This window comes from Ambystoma mexicanum, chromosome 5q, assembly GCF_040938575.1.
Source record: "Ambystoma mexicanum isolate Mex_15411 chromosome 5q, UKY_AmexF1_1, whole genome shotgun sequence".
Classification (NCBI taxonomy): domain Eukaryota; kingdom Metazoa; phylum Chordata; class Amphibia; order Caudata; family Ambystomatidae; genus Ambystoma; species Ambystoma mexicanum.
In genome coordinates this window covers 426,607,245-426,626,455 of record NC_090933.1, presented here as the reverse complement: position 1 = coordinate 426,626,455, position 19,211 = coordinate 426,607,245, and the positions used below count along the sequence as shown (strand labels likewise).

At 47.0% G+C, this 19,211-nt stretch overlaps 1 protein-coding gene across 1 annotated transcript in view; it reads right to left on the bottom strand.

The window, feature by feature from the left end:
* Positions 1-19,211, bottom strand: part of LOC138498270 (histamine H3 receptor-like) — a 119,700-nt gene that overhangs the window by 55,853 nt on the left and 44,636 nt on the right. The window contains exon 2 of the mRNA XM_069622109.1: positions 8,351-8,520. Coding sequence (XP_069478210.1) covers positions 8,351-8,520 — 170 coding nt within the window. The remainder of the gene's footprint in view (positions 1-8,350; positions 8,521-19,211) is intronic.

The window sequence follows — 19,211 nt, the reverse complement described above, 5'->3', positions numbered from 1 at the left end:
GAACCACATGACTTATCCTTGGCCTGTAGCTCAGGGACTGCATCTCTCCGGCACTGATATCCCTTCACTGGCTCCCCGTGGCTGCTCGAATCAAGTTCAGGACCCTCTGCATAGTCCACAAGTCTTTAAGGGGCCGGGACCCACTCTATCTTCAACCCTCTCATCCTAATACTCTCCTGCTAGAGCCCTCCGCTCATCTTCCTCCAACTCTCTGTGGGTGAGTTGTTTTTCTAAGCAGAGATTTGGGGGTAGATCTTTATCCTCTGCAGGTGCCTCGCTCTCGAACAGCCTGCCTGCTTCTCTCAGCCTTGAGCTGATGCTCCTTAAGTTCTGGAAACTCCTCAAGACCTTCCTCTTCGCTTTCTCCTTCTCTCTCCCTCTCCCCTGCTAACCTCCTCTCTTTTTCTCTCCTGCCTCACTCCTCCTTACCTTCCTAACTCATTTTTACTGTCTGGTCGCCTAGTTCACCTCCAGAGCCTCACAGGTCCCAGGCTCCCCCAGCAGCCTTTGCACTTGCTTCTGGGACCCTGCACTTTGTTCAGACTACTGCACTTGCAGCATATGCTCCAAGAGAGGTGTAACCTCTCTGCACTTTACCCAGGGCCCTGACGTACTGGGTGCACTTATTCCCCCCTTGCATGTCTGTCTGTACACTTGCATAACCCAAATTTAAGTAAGTTCTGTCTTGTCCCCCCTTTGTCTTCCCTCCCTGGTTTGGTTGCGCCTGAAACACTTCATGCACTTGCACTAGGAGAAATGCCATCGGGCCTAGTACGCCAGTTTCTTTTTGTTTCATCATGCGGAAACTTCAAGGCCTACTAATGACTACTGTATTCCCTTTCTCCCGTCTCACCTTGAAGCGCTTTGAAGCACTTCTCTTGGGTATGAGCGCTGTACAAATAAACAATTAATAAAATAAATAAATAAATAAATAAATAAATAAATAAATAAATGCACATGATTGAACTATACCTGACAGAATTTCCTAGGTCTCCTACAGGCACTCACGCATCACCCAAGGCATCAGAGCAGGATGAGTGGGCAGGCCCATCTGGAAGTGGTGTCTCCAGGCCCTCATGGGCAGCCACCACCTCCATTCCCTGGAGGTGCACGCCACGCCTAGGCACATGGACCTTTGCGAAACACCTCCGCCAACAAGCCCAACCCTACAGGTCCCACCACAGGCCCCAGGGCAACACCACAGGCTACCAGAAAAACCTCCAGGACCCCTGTCCCCAATCCCATAGCTGTGGTGTCCCACACAGAGACTGCACCTGCTGTCAGGGCCACAGTCCAGTCCCAGGGTGACATCAGTCCAGTGTCATAGCATGGAGAAGGGGCACAAACCCCTGAGAGCCCTCACCGCTACCGGCGGTCCACGATACCGGAGCCGGATGTCGACACGCCATCCTATGGTTCACCTGACTGCAACCCAAAGACACTGCACAGCCCCACTCCCATCCAGCACACACTACCCAGCAACACCATCCTCCAGAGGCTGGATGAAATGGAGAGGCGACAAAGAAAAATGAAGGCCATTGGGTAGGCCCATTCAGAGCACCTACAGACAATCCGTGATTTCCTGCAAGGGCTAACCGCAGGATTGTGAAGGCCATGGGAGGAAACTGGCAAGAGGCAGCTGCCACTACTGCCACCCTGACTGATTATGGGCACACAGAGTGAAGGGGTCTCAGCCCTTGCAGAGGCCACCCGCCATAGCATGGCAGTCACACAGCAGCACCTCTGTGGGCCAGGGTGAATACCCGCCAGTTCAACAACACCCACAGAGGGCTTGCAACAGGGCACACCCAGGTCCCGATACCTGCACCAATTGGACACCAGATCACCAGTGTCTGGCATGGGTGGAAAGAGGCCAGGCAAATGACATTGTGACATGTTTTGCCCTGAGTGGCCGTGCTGGGGAGTTGGTGGTGGGAGGGGGGATAGTGTGCTGGGGAGTTGGTGGTGGGAGGGGAGATAGTTGGCTGGGGAGTTGGTGTGGGAGGGGGGATAGTGTGCTGGGGAGTTGGTGGTGGGAGGGGGAGGGGATAGTGTGCTGGGAAGTTGGTAGCAAAAAAATATTTTTGTACCGCATCAATGCGAGAACATTTTTGATTGTGTCAAAGCCGTGTTTATTCACAGTAGTGGGTCACACTCAGTGGTAAATGTCTTGTGACATGTATATTCTGCCAGTGGCTAAGATTCAGTCTAAACCTTCCAGCCATCACCCCTTTGTTTTTGCTTTGTCACCCCGAGTGGGACGGGTATGCCCAGACGTGGGTCCCGTGCCTGCTGGGCCTAGAGCCCCAACCTACTCCTCACTGATGAGCCCCAACAAGGGCGAAACATGTTTGGGGATGCTTGTGGTCTCATGCAGAAGGGATGTGACCTAGCAGTTCGGGCTGGACTGCCCCTTTTGGTGTGGGGCCATGCCTGATTTGCATATGGTCTTTCCCCTTCTGTAATGGCTTGGCAGGCGAAGAACGATGGTCTGCAGGGTTGCCCCGAGCAATGCCAGTGGTTAAGATTCAGTCTAAACCTTCCAGCCATCACTCCTTTGTTTTTGCTTTGTCACCCCGAGTGGGACGGGTATGCCCAGACGTGGGTACCGTGCCTGCTAGGCCTAGAGACCCAAGCTACTCCTCACAGATGAGCCCCAACAAGGGCGAAACATGTTTGGGGATGCTTGTGGTCTCGTGCAGAAGGGATGTGACCTAGCAGTTTGGGCTGGACTGCCCCTTTTGGGGTGGGGCCATGCCTGATTTGCATATGGTCTTTCCCCTTCTGTAATGGCTTGGCAGGCGAATAACGATGGTCTGGAGGGTTGCCCCGAGCAATGCCAGTGGTTAAGATTCAGTCTAAACCTTCCAGCCATCACCCCTTTGTTTTTGCTTTGTCACCCCGAGTGGGACTGGTATGCCCAGACATGGGTCCCGTGCCTGCTGGGCCTAGAGACCCAGGCTACTCCTCACTGATGAGCCCCAACAAGGGCGAAACATGTTTTGGGATGCTTGTGGTCTCGTGCAGAAGGGATGTGACCTAGCAGTTCGGGCTGGACTGCCCCTTTTGGGGTGGGGCCATGCCTGATTTGCATATGGTCTTTCCCCTTCTGTAATGGCTTGACAGGCGAAGAACGATGGTCTGGAGGGTTGCCCCGAGCAATGTCAGTGGTTAAGATTCAGTCTAAACCTTCCAGCCATCACCCCTTTGTTTTTGCTTTGTCACCCCGAGTGAGACGGGTATGCCCAGACGTGGGTCCTGTGCCTGCTGGGCCTAGAGACCCAAGCTACTCCTCACTGATGAGCCCCAACAAGGGCGAAACATGTTTGGGGATGCTTGTGGTCTCGTGCAGAAGGGATGTGACCTAGCAGTTCGGGCTGGACTGCCCCTTTTGGGGTGGGGCCATGCCTGATTTGCATATGGTCTTTCCCCTTCTCTAATGGCTTGGCAGGCGAAGAACGATGGTCTGGAGGGTTGCCCCGAGCAATGCCAGTGGTTAAGATTCAGTTTAAACCTTCCAGCCATCACCCCTTTGTTTTTGACATGTATATTCTGACATCCCTGACATCCTCTCTGTAGATGCGTACTGAAGCCCCTGCATCATGTTCAGCATCCTCATCCTCTGGGGTGGCATGTCTACATCAGGTGGTAGCAGTACATTTCGCTGCATGCAGATATTGTGCAGCATCCAGCACAGTAGCACAATTCAGCCAACTTTTTCGGGGACATACATCAGTACCCCACCCCACTGCGATCAAGACAGCGGAAACGTGCCTTCAGCAGGCCAAAGGTAAGCTAAATGCATATGCATGTCCTGCTGTGTGAGTGGTTGTACGCTGTCTCTAGCAGTGTTTTGGAACCCCAAACAGGAATCATAAGCCCGGGGCAGCTGCGGATATTCATAGGGAGTCACCTGCATGGGTAGCAACACGGCCATTAGACACTGTGTGATGTTGGGGGGTGGACTTTTACACTATCATGGAAATGGACATTGTCCTGAGGCATGTGCAGCATCAATCCGTGGAATGTGTCTCTCCTATGTCTGTGCATACTGTGTCATTAGTGTTATGCATGGTTTTCAATTCACATGCGCCATGTCCCCTAAAAGCTGGTGTTTCGTGATGTGTCTGTTGGTGACATGTGATTCCAACATGGTGGTAGTCCTGTTTGGGTGTATTGCTCTGGTGCATGGGGCATGCTGAGTTGACTATCAGCAATTTATACGCTTTTGGGTGACCTGGGTCGCCATTGGGGGGTAGGTGTACATGGGTGCATGTCATTGGTTCTGCCAACTTTGTTGTTACAGGGTCCAATGTGGCACTTTTTTAGTAGACGTTGCTGTTTTTGCATGTTGCATTCTGGTGCCTGTAGGCATGTTGGTGTTAACATTCCTACTATATGTGTATATGTGCTCTTCCCTAATGTTGGGTGAACATGTGCATGCTCCCTGGGCTGTACTGTGAGACTGGTATGGGAGGTGGACAGGTCAAACTCTTGCAGACATTTCACATGCTGTGCTTTGTGCCAGTGTTTATGTCCACACCCCCCATTTGGTCAGGTGCTCTGCAGTTCATGCATGCAGCCAGCTGTACTCACCCCCAATCCATGTCCGTTGTCCACGGTGCTGCTCCATGTATCCTGGAAGTGTGCTGTTCCGTAGCACCATGGAATCGTGGGTGGAACCTGGGTAGCAGGTGATAATGAGGTCAGAGTCACAGGTCACCTACAAATTGAGGGAGCTGTAGTATTTGCCATTTCTGTATACTGCTTCTTGGCTAGGGGTGTCACTGAAGCCACATGGGTGCAGTCCAGGGCTGATATCACATTTGAATGTGTGCTATGGCATAAAACCATGCCTTCATGGCCTTCACCTGGGCTGGGGTGGTGGGCATTGTGATGTGGTGTTGCACATGACATAGGAGGGTATCCATTACCTGGTCCAAAACTGCACAGAATGTGTGCTGTGCCGTGCCATGCATCACGGCCACGGAATGCTGTTAGGTGCCTGTACCTCGAAATTGTACTATTGACACTAACATCAGCACTAGGGGCACAACTGTATGTTAATCCTGCTCCCAATGTCATCCTGGATTGTTGTGAGCAGCTCTGTGATGGTCTTCCTGTTCAGGCGGTAGTGTCACAAACTGGGTGTCTTCGAGGGTCCAGGGTGAGGGCCTGACCCTGGGGATGGGTGCTTGTGCTCTTCTTCTTTTCCTTCTCCTCCTACTCCTCCGCTCCCCCCACCCTGTGCTCCGTGTGCCCTGGCGTGATCCTCCTACCTCTCTGCTTCCAGACGCAGCATGCGTGTCCCAGCTCACAGTTGCTAATAGCAGCATGGTGTGGAAAACAGTGTTTGGGTATGGGTGTGCCTTTTGTAGCCCTCTGGGATGTATTGGGATTACCCGTGGCTTCATTTCAGGCACCGGTGTTCATTTACCTCAAGCCGGGAAGCTGGAGGTAACTGAGCCATGTTTTCAGTGGTATTAGCACCGGTTTTCCGCACAATTAGCGCTGGATATGTCTTTTGATGCGGCTATGTTTGCGCCTCATTTGCCTGGCTGTGATAGCGCTGGCTGGTTTTACAGTCAGCTGTATTTGCACCGGCTCATGATCCAGCAGAAAAGTATTGTCAGTCCTAATTCCGTTACCGCCACTTTTAAGGGTTACCACCCAGGGTCGGATTGGACCGTCGTCCATTCTGCCTGTGGCCGGGCCAAAATCATGATGAGGCGGGCGAGGCCCTGGGGGCTGCTTTCTGAAACCCACGCCTTGGCTGGACATAAGTTACATTGAGATCTTACATTGTGGTCTGCTTCAGATGCAGAGAAACCTTTCTTTTATGAATGCGGGGGGTCAGCGGCCAACTGTGCTCAGAGTGCCTGCTGCAGGCAGCCCCTGAGAAAACTGCTGCAACACCATGGCACCAGCAGTGTTACAATTTTACAAAACACTGGGAGCGGCGGGGCTGGGCGGGCCGGGGCTGCCTTAGCCCGGCCTGCTCCAAGTGAATTCTATTGGTAACTAACATGACAGAGAAGTGTGCATTTGCAAGTTGTTGCAAATTGCTTCGCACTGTCATCGCCCGCTCCCTGCCTTCGGAATGACACCCACTGCCATGCAGGGGCGACTGGGACCGTGAACAGTAAGCCAAGCTTTCCTAAAGTGTATTTAGTTTGCGTCCAGTGGTACACTTTGACTCTGATGGTATTACTTTAGCTGCTTGAAATTCTGGGAATTGTGCATAGCGCTTTTTGTATTTGTATCATTCGATATATTTGCCACTATTGGGAATTTTATGCAGCCATAGGTACTCTGTACTTGTGTTACCAAGACATGGAGCTTTAATCTCGCAGGCACCAGTTGTAACATTTCAAGAAATAGGGTCAAAGCTCCTCCCTTGCCTTGGCTGTTTTCCGTCCATCATTGTTGACCTGTTTGCCTCAGGATCATTCCTGATTGACTGGTATTGTAATGGCAACTTGAAGGGAAGACAACATGATCCTAGACGAGATAGGAAATCGAACAGTAAAGATATATGGGCTCCATCAAAACCACACAGGTGTTATGGCAAATATTAACGTGCACCTGCTAGCTCTTAAAGATAAAAAAAAACACTGTAAAGTAAAGAAAGAATAAACAAGTCTGGTGCTCAAATGGTGCTTTATTGCTAAAAGCTTTCCTTTTGGAGGTACAGCATGCTTGTTGGTGTAATCTCTTATTGCTAGGCCAGGGGACATTTAACATGGCTTTGCCAGATACACCACAGGAGAAACGTGCATCCTTCCTTCTAAGCAATTCTCTGCATACAGTGAGAGTAAGTGCGCGGGGCGAGGCAAGTGCGGCTGGGGGAGGCAGTTGTTACAAGCATATGACTTCGGGAAATTGAATTAAAGCACATCTCATCACATTCAGCAAAATAAACCCTTACTGGCAGCATCCTATGTAGTACGTGGTTGGCTGAAATGAGATTACACGAGGGGATGCTAACATGCACGGCAGCTCATGTGCCTTGCACTTCTGTGCACCTTTAAAATTGTGAGTTTACTGATTCTGGCCGTAATCTCTCGGGTAAAAGTTTTTGCATTTGGTTATTTTAATAGATGGAAGTTGAATGATAGCGGCATTAGGGGAATCAGGAAATGTTATTTTGTGAGTTGTGTTGTAATTTAATATTTGAGCATAAATGCAACTGACAAGGTACTTTCCGGTGTCATCATTTGGCTTTGCTGCTTATTAAATGCAACTCTATTTTCATTATTGGTGGCAACGAGTAGACATGCCTTGAGTCTGGTTCTTCAAAATAAGTATTTAGCTATGTGATGTTGTTTTTTTAAAAAAAAAAAAGAACAAAAGGAATGTTATCACTTTCTCAAGCGTTTACACAAAACATAACATGTAACAGACACATGAACTCTGCATAAGTAGCATTTTCTGTAAAGTCGTGAATTGACGCAATTTACGGATGCTGGTTTGAAGACCACTTTTTTTGAGGTGAGGGGTGGGCCACTTTTTTGAGGCGAGGGGTGTGTACATTTTTTGAGGCGAGGGGTGGGTCAATTTTTTTTCAGTGTCCTGGCCTATTACTGTTAGACTTGTGATGAAGCCAAAAGATATCACAGAGAGTAAAAACAGACAGAACTAGAAAGGATAGGGTGGGGAGCTGCGTCCGATGGCTTTGCCCCAGGCTCTGATGATGCAGCTTCCGTCAGGCCATGAGCGGGTCAGTAGGGGGGCGTGACCCATGCCCAGGGGATGACCAGGCTGATGATCGGATCGTCAGAGGGGACCGGCAGTACCGTGGCTAGCTGGCTGCAGATGGTCCCGCTGCCCTGGTGGAGTCGAGCAGCAGAGAAGCAGCGGTCCACACACACACACCTGTCATCCTACCTCTCCTCCTATGAGTTGTCCTTGACTGCTTGTCCACAGCTACCACTTGGTACAACGGCAAAACTTGTAGGTGAACCCTTTGCCTAGATTAGCTTGTGATGTCAAACCATGAACACAGGGATAAGAGAAATAATCCTAACAAAAGTCGCTATCTATGTATATAGACATCTCTATCATGCACAGTGCAAATGTGATTGTGCTGCTTTGCATAATTCGATAGTGAATAAAGCAGGACTTTTAAATTTGGAAAGGCACGCGTGCATATTAGACACCATTTGCTAATCTGTACATTTAGATCTAAAACATGTTAGAAAATAAACAGAAGAAAATTGGAATAAGTCACGGGCAGTGTCGTCTTCTGCATTAGGCAAGCAGAGCATGGTCCTACTGTCGTCTGCCAAAACCACAGTGTTAATGGTGGAATGGAAGCACTTTAGGTATAAAACAACTGTTCTATACTTACAGCTTTAGTTACTGCCAGGAAACGATCGTAGCTGATCAGGATGATAGTGTATATTGAACATTGGCATATTACATAATCTATAGCTAACCACATTTTGCAGACGGGACGTCCAAGGATCCATTTTCCATTCATGATATAGTTTATCATGTACAGCGGGGTAGAAAAGGTACCTGAAGATAGACATTGCAATGTTATCTATCAAAAAGCAGAAAACTGTAGTTGCAAGTTATAAAGCCAATCACCATGCTACAGCTGTATCAAGTCTTTATGTGCACACTGCAGATAAGTTTAATTGATTCACTTCATGGGCGTTTCAAATTCACAGTTTACTGCGCCTTTAACAACATACATGTGGTGAATCGAGAAGGAGCTCCAATGTGTGCACATATGCATAGTGTAAATATTCAGTGAGGGCTGTGTTAAGCCTGCATGGCTTGTAAGGAATAATGTGGACTCGACACCAGTGTGACATGAACACGTCTTCCTTATTCTCAAATCAAACTTTAACTAACTGTACTTACCTTTCTCCCATTCTCCTCCCCCTTCCCAAGTCACGTGTCATGTGACTACTGCCTCTGTCTTAAAGAGGCAGTATGTTGCAACAACACCAATGGCCACCTAGTACTCTTCCACTAGGTGTGGTGGTCTTCTGATGGTTTGCTGTGGCTTGCCATTTGTATCTGCCATTTTCGACGGTCCATCTGCCGTCGGATGCTGAGGGTGGCGACCAGGGGTCCCTCGTGGCAGGATCCATGGATCGTCTCTGGGTTCATGGGGTTCTGTGTCAGGTTTGGGAGGCAGGGGTCCTTCCTCGTCCCTCTCTACAACATGTTTGAAAAGTGAGATGTTCCTGGTTACTTCTATGCCATCGCTGGCCGCTGTGACCATGGTCCCTTTCACTGCTGTCACCTGCAGGGGCTGTGGTGTGACCCGGACATCATTCTTTCTTGCTGTCTCTTGCTGTTCCCACACCTCATTGCTTATTTGGAAGTCTTTGAGTCTGGCTCCTCTTCTCTCGTTGGTGTCTAGACATGCCCTTTCCTTCCGTTCTGTATCTCTTTTTACAACTCTCTGGTCTCCCTCTGGGTGGGACGCTGGGTGTCTTACGATCCATGTGCGGACATCATAGGTCATCATGAGTTCAGCCAGGGTCTTTATGGTTGCCTCGTGAGGGTTTTATTTTTTTAGTTTAGTTTATTTATACCGCGCGCCGAACCCTGAGGTAACTGGGCGCCAGAGACTTAGAGGAGATTACAACAGAATATAGACATACAAGAGACTAACAGTAAGTGCAGTTGACCGGGTTACATGTTGGCCGACATAGGATACAAGTACATTAGGTAGAATGTCAGATAGTGGTAGACAGTATTGCAGTAGTCAATTTTTGAGAGCACTAGCGCTCTGGCTAGTGTAATGCAACTGGAACGCGAGAGGAAAGGTTTGCAGGCATTGATGAGCTTATTTGTATAAGCTGTGGAGGAGGCTGTGGCGTTCACCTGTTTTTTGAGCGAGAGTGTGGAGTCTAGATAGACCCCTAGAGTTTTCATTTCTTTGGCCACAGTGATTAGGTTACCATCTATGTTGATAGAAGCGTAATAGGGGTCCAGTTTGTTTAGCCGTGGTTGGGAGCTAATGAGAACAAGCTCAGTTTTCTCGTTGTTGAGGCATAGGCTGTGTTCTGCCATCCAGGCTTGGATCTCCAAGTAGAGGTTGTTGATCCGTATGGAGTCCTCTTCATAGCAACCTGATAGGGTGATGAGAACCTGGGTATCGACAGCATCATTTGTGTATGTGACACCCAGGTTATCAAGGCGGTCAAACAATAGCTTTGAGAAGATATTGTATAAGGTCGGCAGGACACACAAACCTTGTGGGACACCACAAAGGATGGGGATGGGGTGGGCTAAAGCCCCCCGTAAGAAGACTCGGGTGGTTTGGTTGGCTAGCAAGGATTGGACCATGGCGGTTGCCTGGCTAGAGAAAGCAGCTGAGGCCGTCAGATGTTCCGAGAGGATCTGATGGTTGACGATTTCAAAGGCGCCGAGAGGTCAAGCAGCAGGAGAATGGCTAGATTGCCCTTGTCCTTTGCCTCGTCCAACTGGATTTTTAAGTCCAGGAGGACTGTCTCTGTTCCGTGTCTTGGTCTGAAGCCAGATTGTCTAAGGCCCAGGAGGTTGTTCTCTTCCAGCTGCTTCTGGATTTGCAGGTAGCGAACTCTGTCTAAAATCTTTAGGATGTAAAGGAAGGTGGTAATGGCCTGTAGTTTGTTGGATTGTTGAGGTCTAGGTTCATTTTTTTTAGAAGGGGAATGACCCAGGCCTCCTTGAGGCTGCTAGGGACTGAGCTTGTTTTGAAGGGGGTGTTGATTAGGGCTGTTCTGAAAGGGGCCAGATCATTGGCGCCTTCCTGGATGATCGGAGCTGGGCAGGAGTCCCCTTGGCATCGGGAGGGCTTGAGACTTTTGATGATGCTTACCACTTCTTTTGTTGACACCGGTGTGAATGAGAAACCGGTGTGAATGAGAACGTTGGGGTCTTAGAGGTGGGTGGTGGTGGAGGGTTTGCTTTTTTGGATAGGCTGAGATTTTTCTGTTCAATTCTGGATTGTAGCATGGCAATTTTGTCTGCCAAGGCTTTTTGGATCCTCTCACACCAGTCTGCATCTTTCACGCAGGTTTCTGAGGGTGTGGAGGGGCACTCGAGTTCCCTGAGGATGGTGAAGAGCTCTTTTGTTCTAGATTTGGCGTTCTCAATTATGTTGTCATAGGTCTCTTTTTTGGCCTTAAGGTTAGAGGTTTTGTAGGTGGTGGCTGCTACCGTGAGTAGTGTTTTGTTGGCCTGGTTGGGTGTTTTTCTCCAGGTGGCTTCTGTCGCTCGTTTGGCGTTCCGAAGGGTTTTAAGCTCAGGGGTGAACCATTTGTTCAAGTGGGCTGTTTGTTTAGCTTTAGTGAGTTTGATAGGAGCGATGATATCTACTGCTGATTTGAGTGTTTTATTATAGAGGTCAGCAAGTTTATCCACATCTAGGCTGGAGTAGTTTGTGGGAGCAAGGATGTTGTGGATTAGAGGTCAGAGGCTCTGCAAGGAGGTGTTGCGGTTATTCCTGGTGAGGGTTTGCAGCATGGAATCTGCAGGGGTGTTCAGTTGTGTCTTCCCTTGCATGGAGAAGGAGATGGCGTGGTGGTCTGACCATGCGATTGGTTTATTTTTAAGGATGGAGGTGGAACAGTTGTGATCCGCCAACCAATCCAAGGTCCTGCCTTTGTTATGTGTTGGGGCTGTGATTCTGAGCTTGAACCCTAGTTGAGAGATAGTGTTTTCCAGGGAGAGCGCATTGGCGTCATTAGGATCGCTGAGGCCCAGGTCGAGGAACCCTAGTAGGATCTCTTGAGATCCTGTATTGGTATTAGTTGTCAGGAGGCCGGATATCTCTTCCTCAAATGAGGAGATGAGGCCTGGAGGTCTGTAAATGAGGTGCATAAGGATGGTTTGTGTAGCAGAAAGTTGGAACTTAACAGAAAGAAGTTCAGCGGACCGGAAGCTTGACAGAGGGGCCATTCTAAGGCCAAGGGATGTTTTGGCGATAAAGGCTACTCCTCCTCCTTTACCTGAGTCCCTGTCATTCCTAGGTATTGAGTAGCCATCTAGGATGGCGAGGGATAGAGCTGGGCCTGCTGCCTGATGCAGCCAGGTTTCAGTTACAGCCAGGAAGTGCAAGTTGTTAGCAGATATGAGATCTGCTATGTCAAGCACATGGGTGACCAGTGAACGAGCATTGATGAGAGCACCTTTGATCAGAGGGTGTTCAGTTATGCCGATGGGGGCTTTTTGGGTGTTGTCCAAAATTTGCAAGGAGCTGGTTGAGCTTGGTTGTGATGAGAATGAAGGGGGTGTTTTTGATGGGAGGCCGGGGGGTAAGAACCGGGTGCTGAGTCTCAGGTTTCTGTACTTCACTGGGCATTGTTAAGGATTTCAGGCAATACACCCAGGTCTCGCCTAGCATGTAATGCACTGATGAAATACCTATTTATTGTGTCTATAGGTTCAATATTCTGAGTGATATACCACTCATGTCACACCCTTCTCAAAATAACCCCCCAGGTCACAGTGGACCAGGCTGGTTGGTAATGTAAACACTTATTTTAATATATATATATATATAGGGCAGCAATCACCAATGTGGTGACAAAACAATTCAGAAAGTAAAGCAATTGAACACACTAATAGCAATACAGAATAGATAACACAGGAAAAAACAGTTTTGGCTTGTGAAAAGATAGCTCTTAGGTTCAATTTTCCCCCTGCAAAGTTCTTAATTCACAAATGAGCAATTCTACACAGATGTAAGTAAGCAGCAGGTATTCAGAAATGAAAGAACAATGTATAGGCTTTGAATACAATCTTCCCTCCCCAAACAAGCGAGAAAACATTTTGGAACTTTTACACTTATAAAATGACAGTCGAAAATGGCAAAAATCCTTAAATAGATATAAATTCCTATGGGAGCAACACTAAACAGGCCCAAACAAACATAAGCTACAATATGAGCAATAATACATACTTTAAATCAGAATACGAGTGTGGAAATACTGTGAATGGGAAAATACACATGTAAAACTTTTGCAAAATTGCGAATTGCTGCCTAATTTGTGCTATGCAATTCTTTTTATAAAAACAGATCAAATATGCATTTTCTGGTTGTGGATGTAGCTACATGTCTTAGGTTTAAGTGAGAGTTGAAATTAGATCTCTAGCTATACAATTGAAGAAGTTATGCAAGTTTGAATGAGAGGCGTTTTCGAAAATAAATAGAACAGAGAAAAGCAGAAATTGGGTTTTAAAATGACAGATTTTATTTAAACTATATTACTGATTAAGAAAAAGAGAATACCACCCGTGAATCTCAACAGTTACGCAGGGCCGATTGTAACCCTTCACGTGGTGGATACTCTCTTTTTCGGGATGGGAATTACTTTATTTAATCCAAATCACTAATGGCTTATGGTCTAATGAAACAAATGAGAGAAATTCAGCACTAAAACTAGGGATTACAAACAGGGTTGCAAAAATGGTTCTTAAGTTACAGATGGGACAGGTTGTGATTGGGATAGGACAAGGCAAATATACTATAGGTCACTAGGATGCCTATTGATACTTACAGTCCACTTGTAATTTAAGATTGGACCGTCAGGTTCTGGTCATCATGGATAAGGTCTACAGGCAGCGGGGCACCTCTGGCAGAATTAGATCAGCTGGGCAGTTCTGGTCAATTGGACTGCACCTCAGGCTGGATTGGATTGGCCCTTCTGGTCACTGGACACCATAGATTAGCGGTATGGTGAGTTTAGCAGGCAAGCAGGAATGGTAGCAAGCCAGACTGGATCAGAATTATTTCCCTGAAATTTGTTTTGGGATGGTTTCAGGATTTGGGCATAGCTGAAGAAGTTCAGCAAATGCTGGTCCTTGGCTTGGTAAAAAAATCTGGAACAGGAACAAGATGAAGAATTGTGGAACAGAGCATCACACAGAAATCAGGATGGAGTCAAGAATCGGTGTGTGTCTGTATGTGGTGAAGTTCCTATATTTATCATGCCAATTGACATCACAAAGTTTATGATAGGGACATAATTTCAAACCACACCCCCACAGCTGTGATAGGTCAAAGGCACTTGCCTTTTTCTGGTTTGGAGTCAGAAAGAGCTGTCATATTTTATGATGTGATTTGGGAACTCCCACATTGATTTGAACCACAATTTAACTTTCCCACAAATGCACATTCTATAACTATGCCCTCTAATAAAATCAGACACATACATTCCATATTTTGTGGGTTATCTTGACATCTAACTCCCATCTCAGTGAGAGCAGGCTTTGTCGTTCTGTGGAATTTTGTCAATTTTAATCATAACAGTTTGGCCTAACAATTCCTAATTCAGTACATATCTGTGCAATTACCCCTAGGACATGGGTATACAATATTATAATTGCAACACCAATAGTTTTGCCACAATTATTCTTTTTGTATAACTTTGGCTCCTTATGTAGTACAGGGTTCACTCACGTCTTCACAGAAAGAGCATACAATTAGATTTGCAACTACCAATATTTAGGTTTATCCTCCTTCATGTTGCAAAGTTAAAGGTTTTCAAAACGTAATCACAAATACGCATTTAAACTACAAATGTCTTTTAGCAGTTTTCTTTTTCTTTCAACTGGCAACAGCTGTCAAATTCCTTTGATCAGAGTGGGGCTCCAGAGGGAAGTTTCCTGCCCCTCCCCTGAAGGGATCAGTGTTCAGCCTGCCATTGTCCTCAGCTGGGCCCCAGACGAATGTCTAATAAGTTCTTTGTTCCAAATATGCCAGAATCTCCAGCAGCAATTAAGCCTTCATGCTAGCAGTGGAGTGTCAACCTGAAGTGTCAATCTTTCTTAGGTTGAACTGTCAGCTCAGAATTAATTATTCAATTAACTCCAGACTGGGTTTTGACTTTAAGATTAATCTAAATCTTTCATTTAAAACATATGAAAATGAACACAGTTTATAAGGTATTTTGATATTTAAAGAATTAGGCCTTTCACAAAAATTCTTTCAAACAGGCAACTTTGCACTTCTTCATGGAAAAGCACATATAAACTGAATCCTTTACATCAGAATTTCCTCTGCAGCACACACATTTTATTCAGCACCAGTTCTTCTCTTAAGTGCTGAGATGTGTTTGCAGTCTGGAAGTAAGTACCCAGCCTCTGCTTGGAGTTTTCTCTGCACAGCTAAAATTGTTACATGTTTGGCCATTTTTAGCCACATTTTTCCCATGGAACTGAAAGAAATGTTGCTGGGCTGCCTTTTTCAAGAGATACATTTCTTAGCTGCTGTCAGTCAATGAGGCCCGGTTTCTCTGGCCACACTGGATGGTCTCTAATTGTTTGACTCTCAATGATTCACTGAAAAATGAATGGATCTAGTGCCAAAACAGAACATTGGAGGTCACAAAAGCTGCATTTTAAAAGGCATTTTTGGTTTTTAGCCCAATTCTATGGCATTGGTTCATGTTAAATGTAACAGCACCCACTGGCATGCTCCTGCAGTGAGTTATGTTTTCCCCCCAACTTTGACTATGTGTGGCAGGGGTATGCAGCCTTTTGTAATTGTGACCCATGCACAGTTTAGCAGATTTTTGCGTGCACAGGAGTTAGCACATCCATTTATGGCTGTTTCTTTCCCCATTGGTACAGGAGTGCAGTGGGGCACATTGGCATGGGTAAATATATCCCACATAAGCACCCCCCAACTTTGGCTTGACTTCCAGTCGTTGGAAAATTGGGCATGTGGGATTTTTCTTTCTGTTCATGTGAAGAATACCAGTTTCTTCTCCCGTCAGCGATTGATGCGATGCGCTCTCCTCACCTGCTCTGGTTGGAATAAAAATTATCCTTCCACCTTCTCTCATGCTTTCTTTTCCCATGTGGAGCGACACTCTGGATCTGTTGGGTTTTCCCCCCGGATCCCCTAGGAGGTCCTCCTTGGTGATTAGGTATACTTAGCGCAATACTAGAAAACAGAACATAACAGTTATGAAAATTGTCCCACTACCATTCCCAGGGGGATTTCAGCAGTGGGATAGATGCATGCATTTAATGGCAATTTTAAATATTCCCCGCATATATTCAATGACAATTTAACAATTTTCTAGGTTTCATCATTCTCTCCCTCTGGGTTTCCCGTAGGCTCTTCTGTTTGCCGCAAAGTGTGCCTGGGATGGCAACTCTTTGTCTGCTTTATGTGGACCCATTTGCCTTCCACTTCTGTCAAATTTCCATTGGGGGTGCAGATTCTGTTGGCGACTGGTGAGATTTTGTCCACAATTTCAAACGGTCCCCGCCAGCTGCGGAAGAATTTGTGCTCCTTGGCTTGGTTCCTTTGGAAATTGCACAAGTAGACCCTGTTTCCCACTTGATATTCCTTTTTGGTTATCTTAAGATCATAGTGGGTCTTCATACTGTCTGCAGATCTTTCTAGATTCCGCTGAGCATACGCAAAAGCATGTTGAAGGTGTTTTCTTAGATTCTCAACATACTCATGAGTTGTGGAGGCATTTATCTAAGTCTGCTCCTCTTGGGTTCTATAGAGCAGATGCTGGGGTAACACCATCTTTCGTCCAGTCATCAGCTCAAATGGAGACATTTTTGTTGGAGAAGAAGGGGTAGATCTGATGGCCATCAGGACAAGGGGTAATCAAACATTCCAACTTGGCCAAGAGTTTGCCACAAACATTTTTAATATGCTCACAATGGTTTAATTGAACCTCTCAACTCCACCACTAGAGGACTGGCGGTATGCAATGTGAAGTTTCATTTTTAACCCAAGTATCTCCCACATCTTTGTCATCACTTTTCTGGTGAAGTGACTGTTGGTGTAGTGACTACCTCGGTCTGACTCAATCCTTTGGGGTAGGCCAAGCCGCGAGAAGATGTGATTGATCATCAGGGCAGCTGCTGTTTCTGCCTTACAATTTGGGGCCGGGAGACATTCCACCCATTTGGTAAACAAGCATGTTATGGTTAACATGTACTTGTTCACAGGCCCAATGAAATCTACTTGTAAATCTGACCAAGGCAGTGTCATCCCCCTCTTCTGGAGGGGATCTCGGTATGTGAGTGAAGTTGGCTGAAATTGTGCACACACAATACACCCCTTCAAATATTGGTGGAGGTCCTGCCCTATGTGTGGCCAGTATGCATCCTCTCGCAAGATTTCTATAGTAGTGTGAAACCCCCGATGACCGGCTGTGGCCGTATCATGGGCTGGATTTAGCATCATGTTTTGGAATGAGGTAGGGACCATCCACTGGTCACAGCCAGATACAGATCTCCTTACCAACAAACCATCTTGGATTCGGAACATTTTTGGACATTTCATGAACACCCTGAGGTCCTCTTTCCCAATGTAATCGGTATCCATCAGGGGAAAGGTTCCTGGGTCCCCAATGTGTTGATAAATGTAACCAATAATCGAATCCCCTTTTTGTGCCGTGATTAAATCAGCATCTGGGGTCTCCTTACTCCATTGGGCAGTTGAGAGTTCATTATGAGCTTTTATCTGGGACCTAGTGATAGCAGCGGCCTGGATTTTCCCCAACAGGGACTCGAGGAGCTCCCCCTAGATTGCTCCGGTTTTGGCCAGCTGATCGACTAGGTTGTTTGCAGTTTTGTCTGGCTCCTCTATTCTGGAATGACCCTTGATCTTTTACCAGTAGATGGTCATCCCACTAGAGGTGACCAGATCATCAATATTTTATATTAATTTTCCATGTTTTAGTGGTTTGTTGTTAGCACATAACATGCCTCTGGTCTTCCAATTGACCAGGGGCTTCACGAACCCGTTTGGGACATAATCTGAATCAGTGATTATGACCAGTTCGCAGAGTTGGTGTTCGACAGCAGTGAGGATGGCTTGATGCACTGCCATGAGCTCTGCCACCTGACTACTACGGGGACCAATTTTGTACCCAGCGGAGGGTTCTAGGGCATCATTCACCCAGGAATTCCCCACGCCGGCCATTAGCTCCTTTTCCCCGTTGTTGTCAACATGGTTGGAGCACCCATCCACATAGGCAGTGGTCATTCCCTCACAATTGTCTTCTTCATAGACTTTGTGTGGGGAATTGAGGCACGCCTCCATGTTGTCTTTGATTTTAAGACTTTCGTCCTCAAGACAGTTTTCTCTGGCACAATCATGGAAGTCAGCCAGACCTTGCGCGAGGGGACTCTTCTTGTTTTGGCCATATCTGACCTCCACAGGAAAGCCTTGCATGGACAGAATCCAGGAAGTAATTCAGGAATTACTCACTTTTCCGGCCCGGATACTGTCACTTTGAAGATATTGCAGTGGATGGTGTGGAGTCTCCACTATAATGTGTGCCCACATCGTTGCCAGGAGTGCCTTCTCACAATTGTTTAAGTTTTCTTCCACAGAGGATAAAGTCTTGCTTGCATAGGAGATGACTTTATTGACCTTGTCATGCTTTTGGTATTATACTGCGGTCAAGCATGTATTTGAGAACCCTGCCTCCAAGAAGAACTCCTTGTTTTTGACCGGGTAACCTAGACAAGGATCTTGTGAGAGGCTTCTTTTATGTTGTCTTACTGCCTCGGCTTGTTCTGGACCCCACTCCCACTTGACCCCCCCCTTCAACAGATGGATCAAGGGTCTTGTGATCTCTGCGTAATCCTCAATGAACTTTCTACTGTAATTAGTCAGTCCAAGGAGGCTCCTTAGCTCACGCAGAGTTGTGGGGTCTTTTAGTTTCAGGAGTGCTTCTACTTTCTTTTCCTGGGGAAAGAGACCCTCAGGAGTTATCTCATGCCCCAAGAAATTGATATGGGTCCTGCACCACTGTGCCTTTTGGAAAGATAGTTTTGCTCCGGCAACCCTCAACTGTGTCAGAACATAACGGATCTCCGCTATGTGTTCCTCCACAGTTGAGCTTTTGATCAGAACATCATCTACATAGGCCAGGTTACCCCTTTCACCCAAGTCGGGCATAGCCTTATGCAAGAAGATATTACATTCATTGCCAGAGTTGATGTATCCGAAGGGTGTCCAGGTCCAAGTGTACTGCTGCCCCCAAAGGTAAAGGCCAGCTTGTATTGGTCCTCCCTACTGACAGGTATGATCCAGTGCCCATTGGTCAGGTCAATGGCAGTGTATACCTTTGACCCCTGGATCTGGGCCAGTCGTTGGTCAATGTAGGGAAGAGGCCATCGGGACCTGTGGACCCATTGGTTTAGCTCCCTTACGTCAGCACAGAGTCTCCACTGGCCGTTTGGTTTTAAAATCCCCAGCACCGGATTATTAAAGGTGC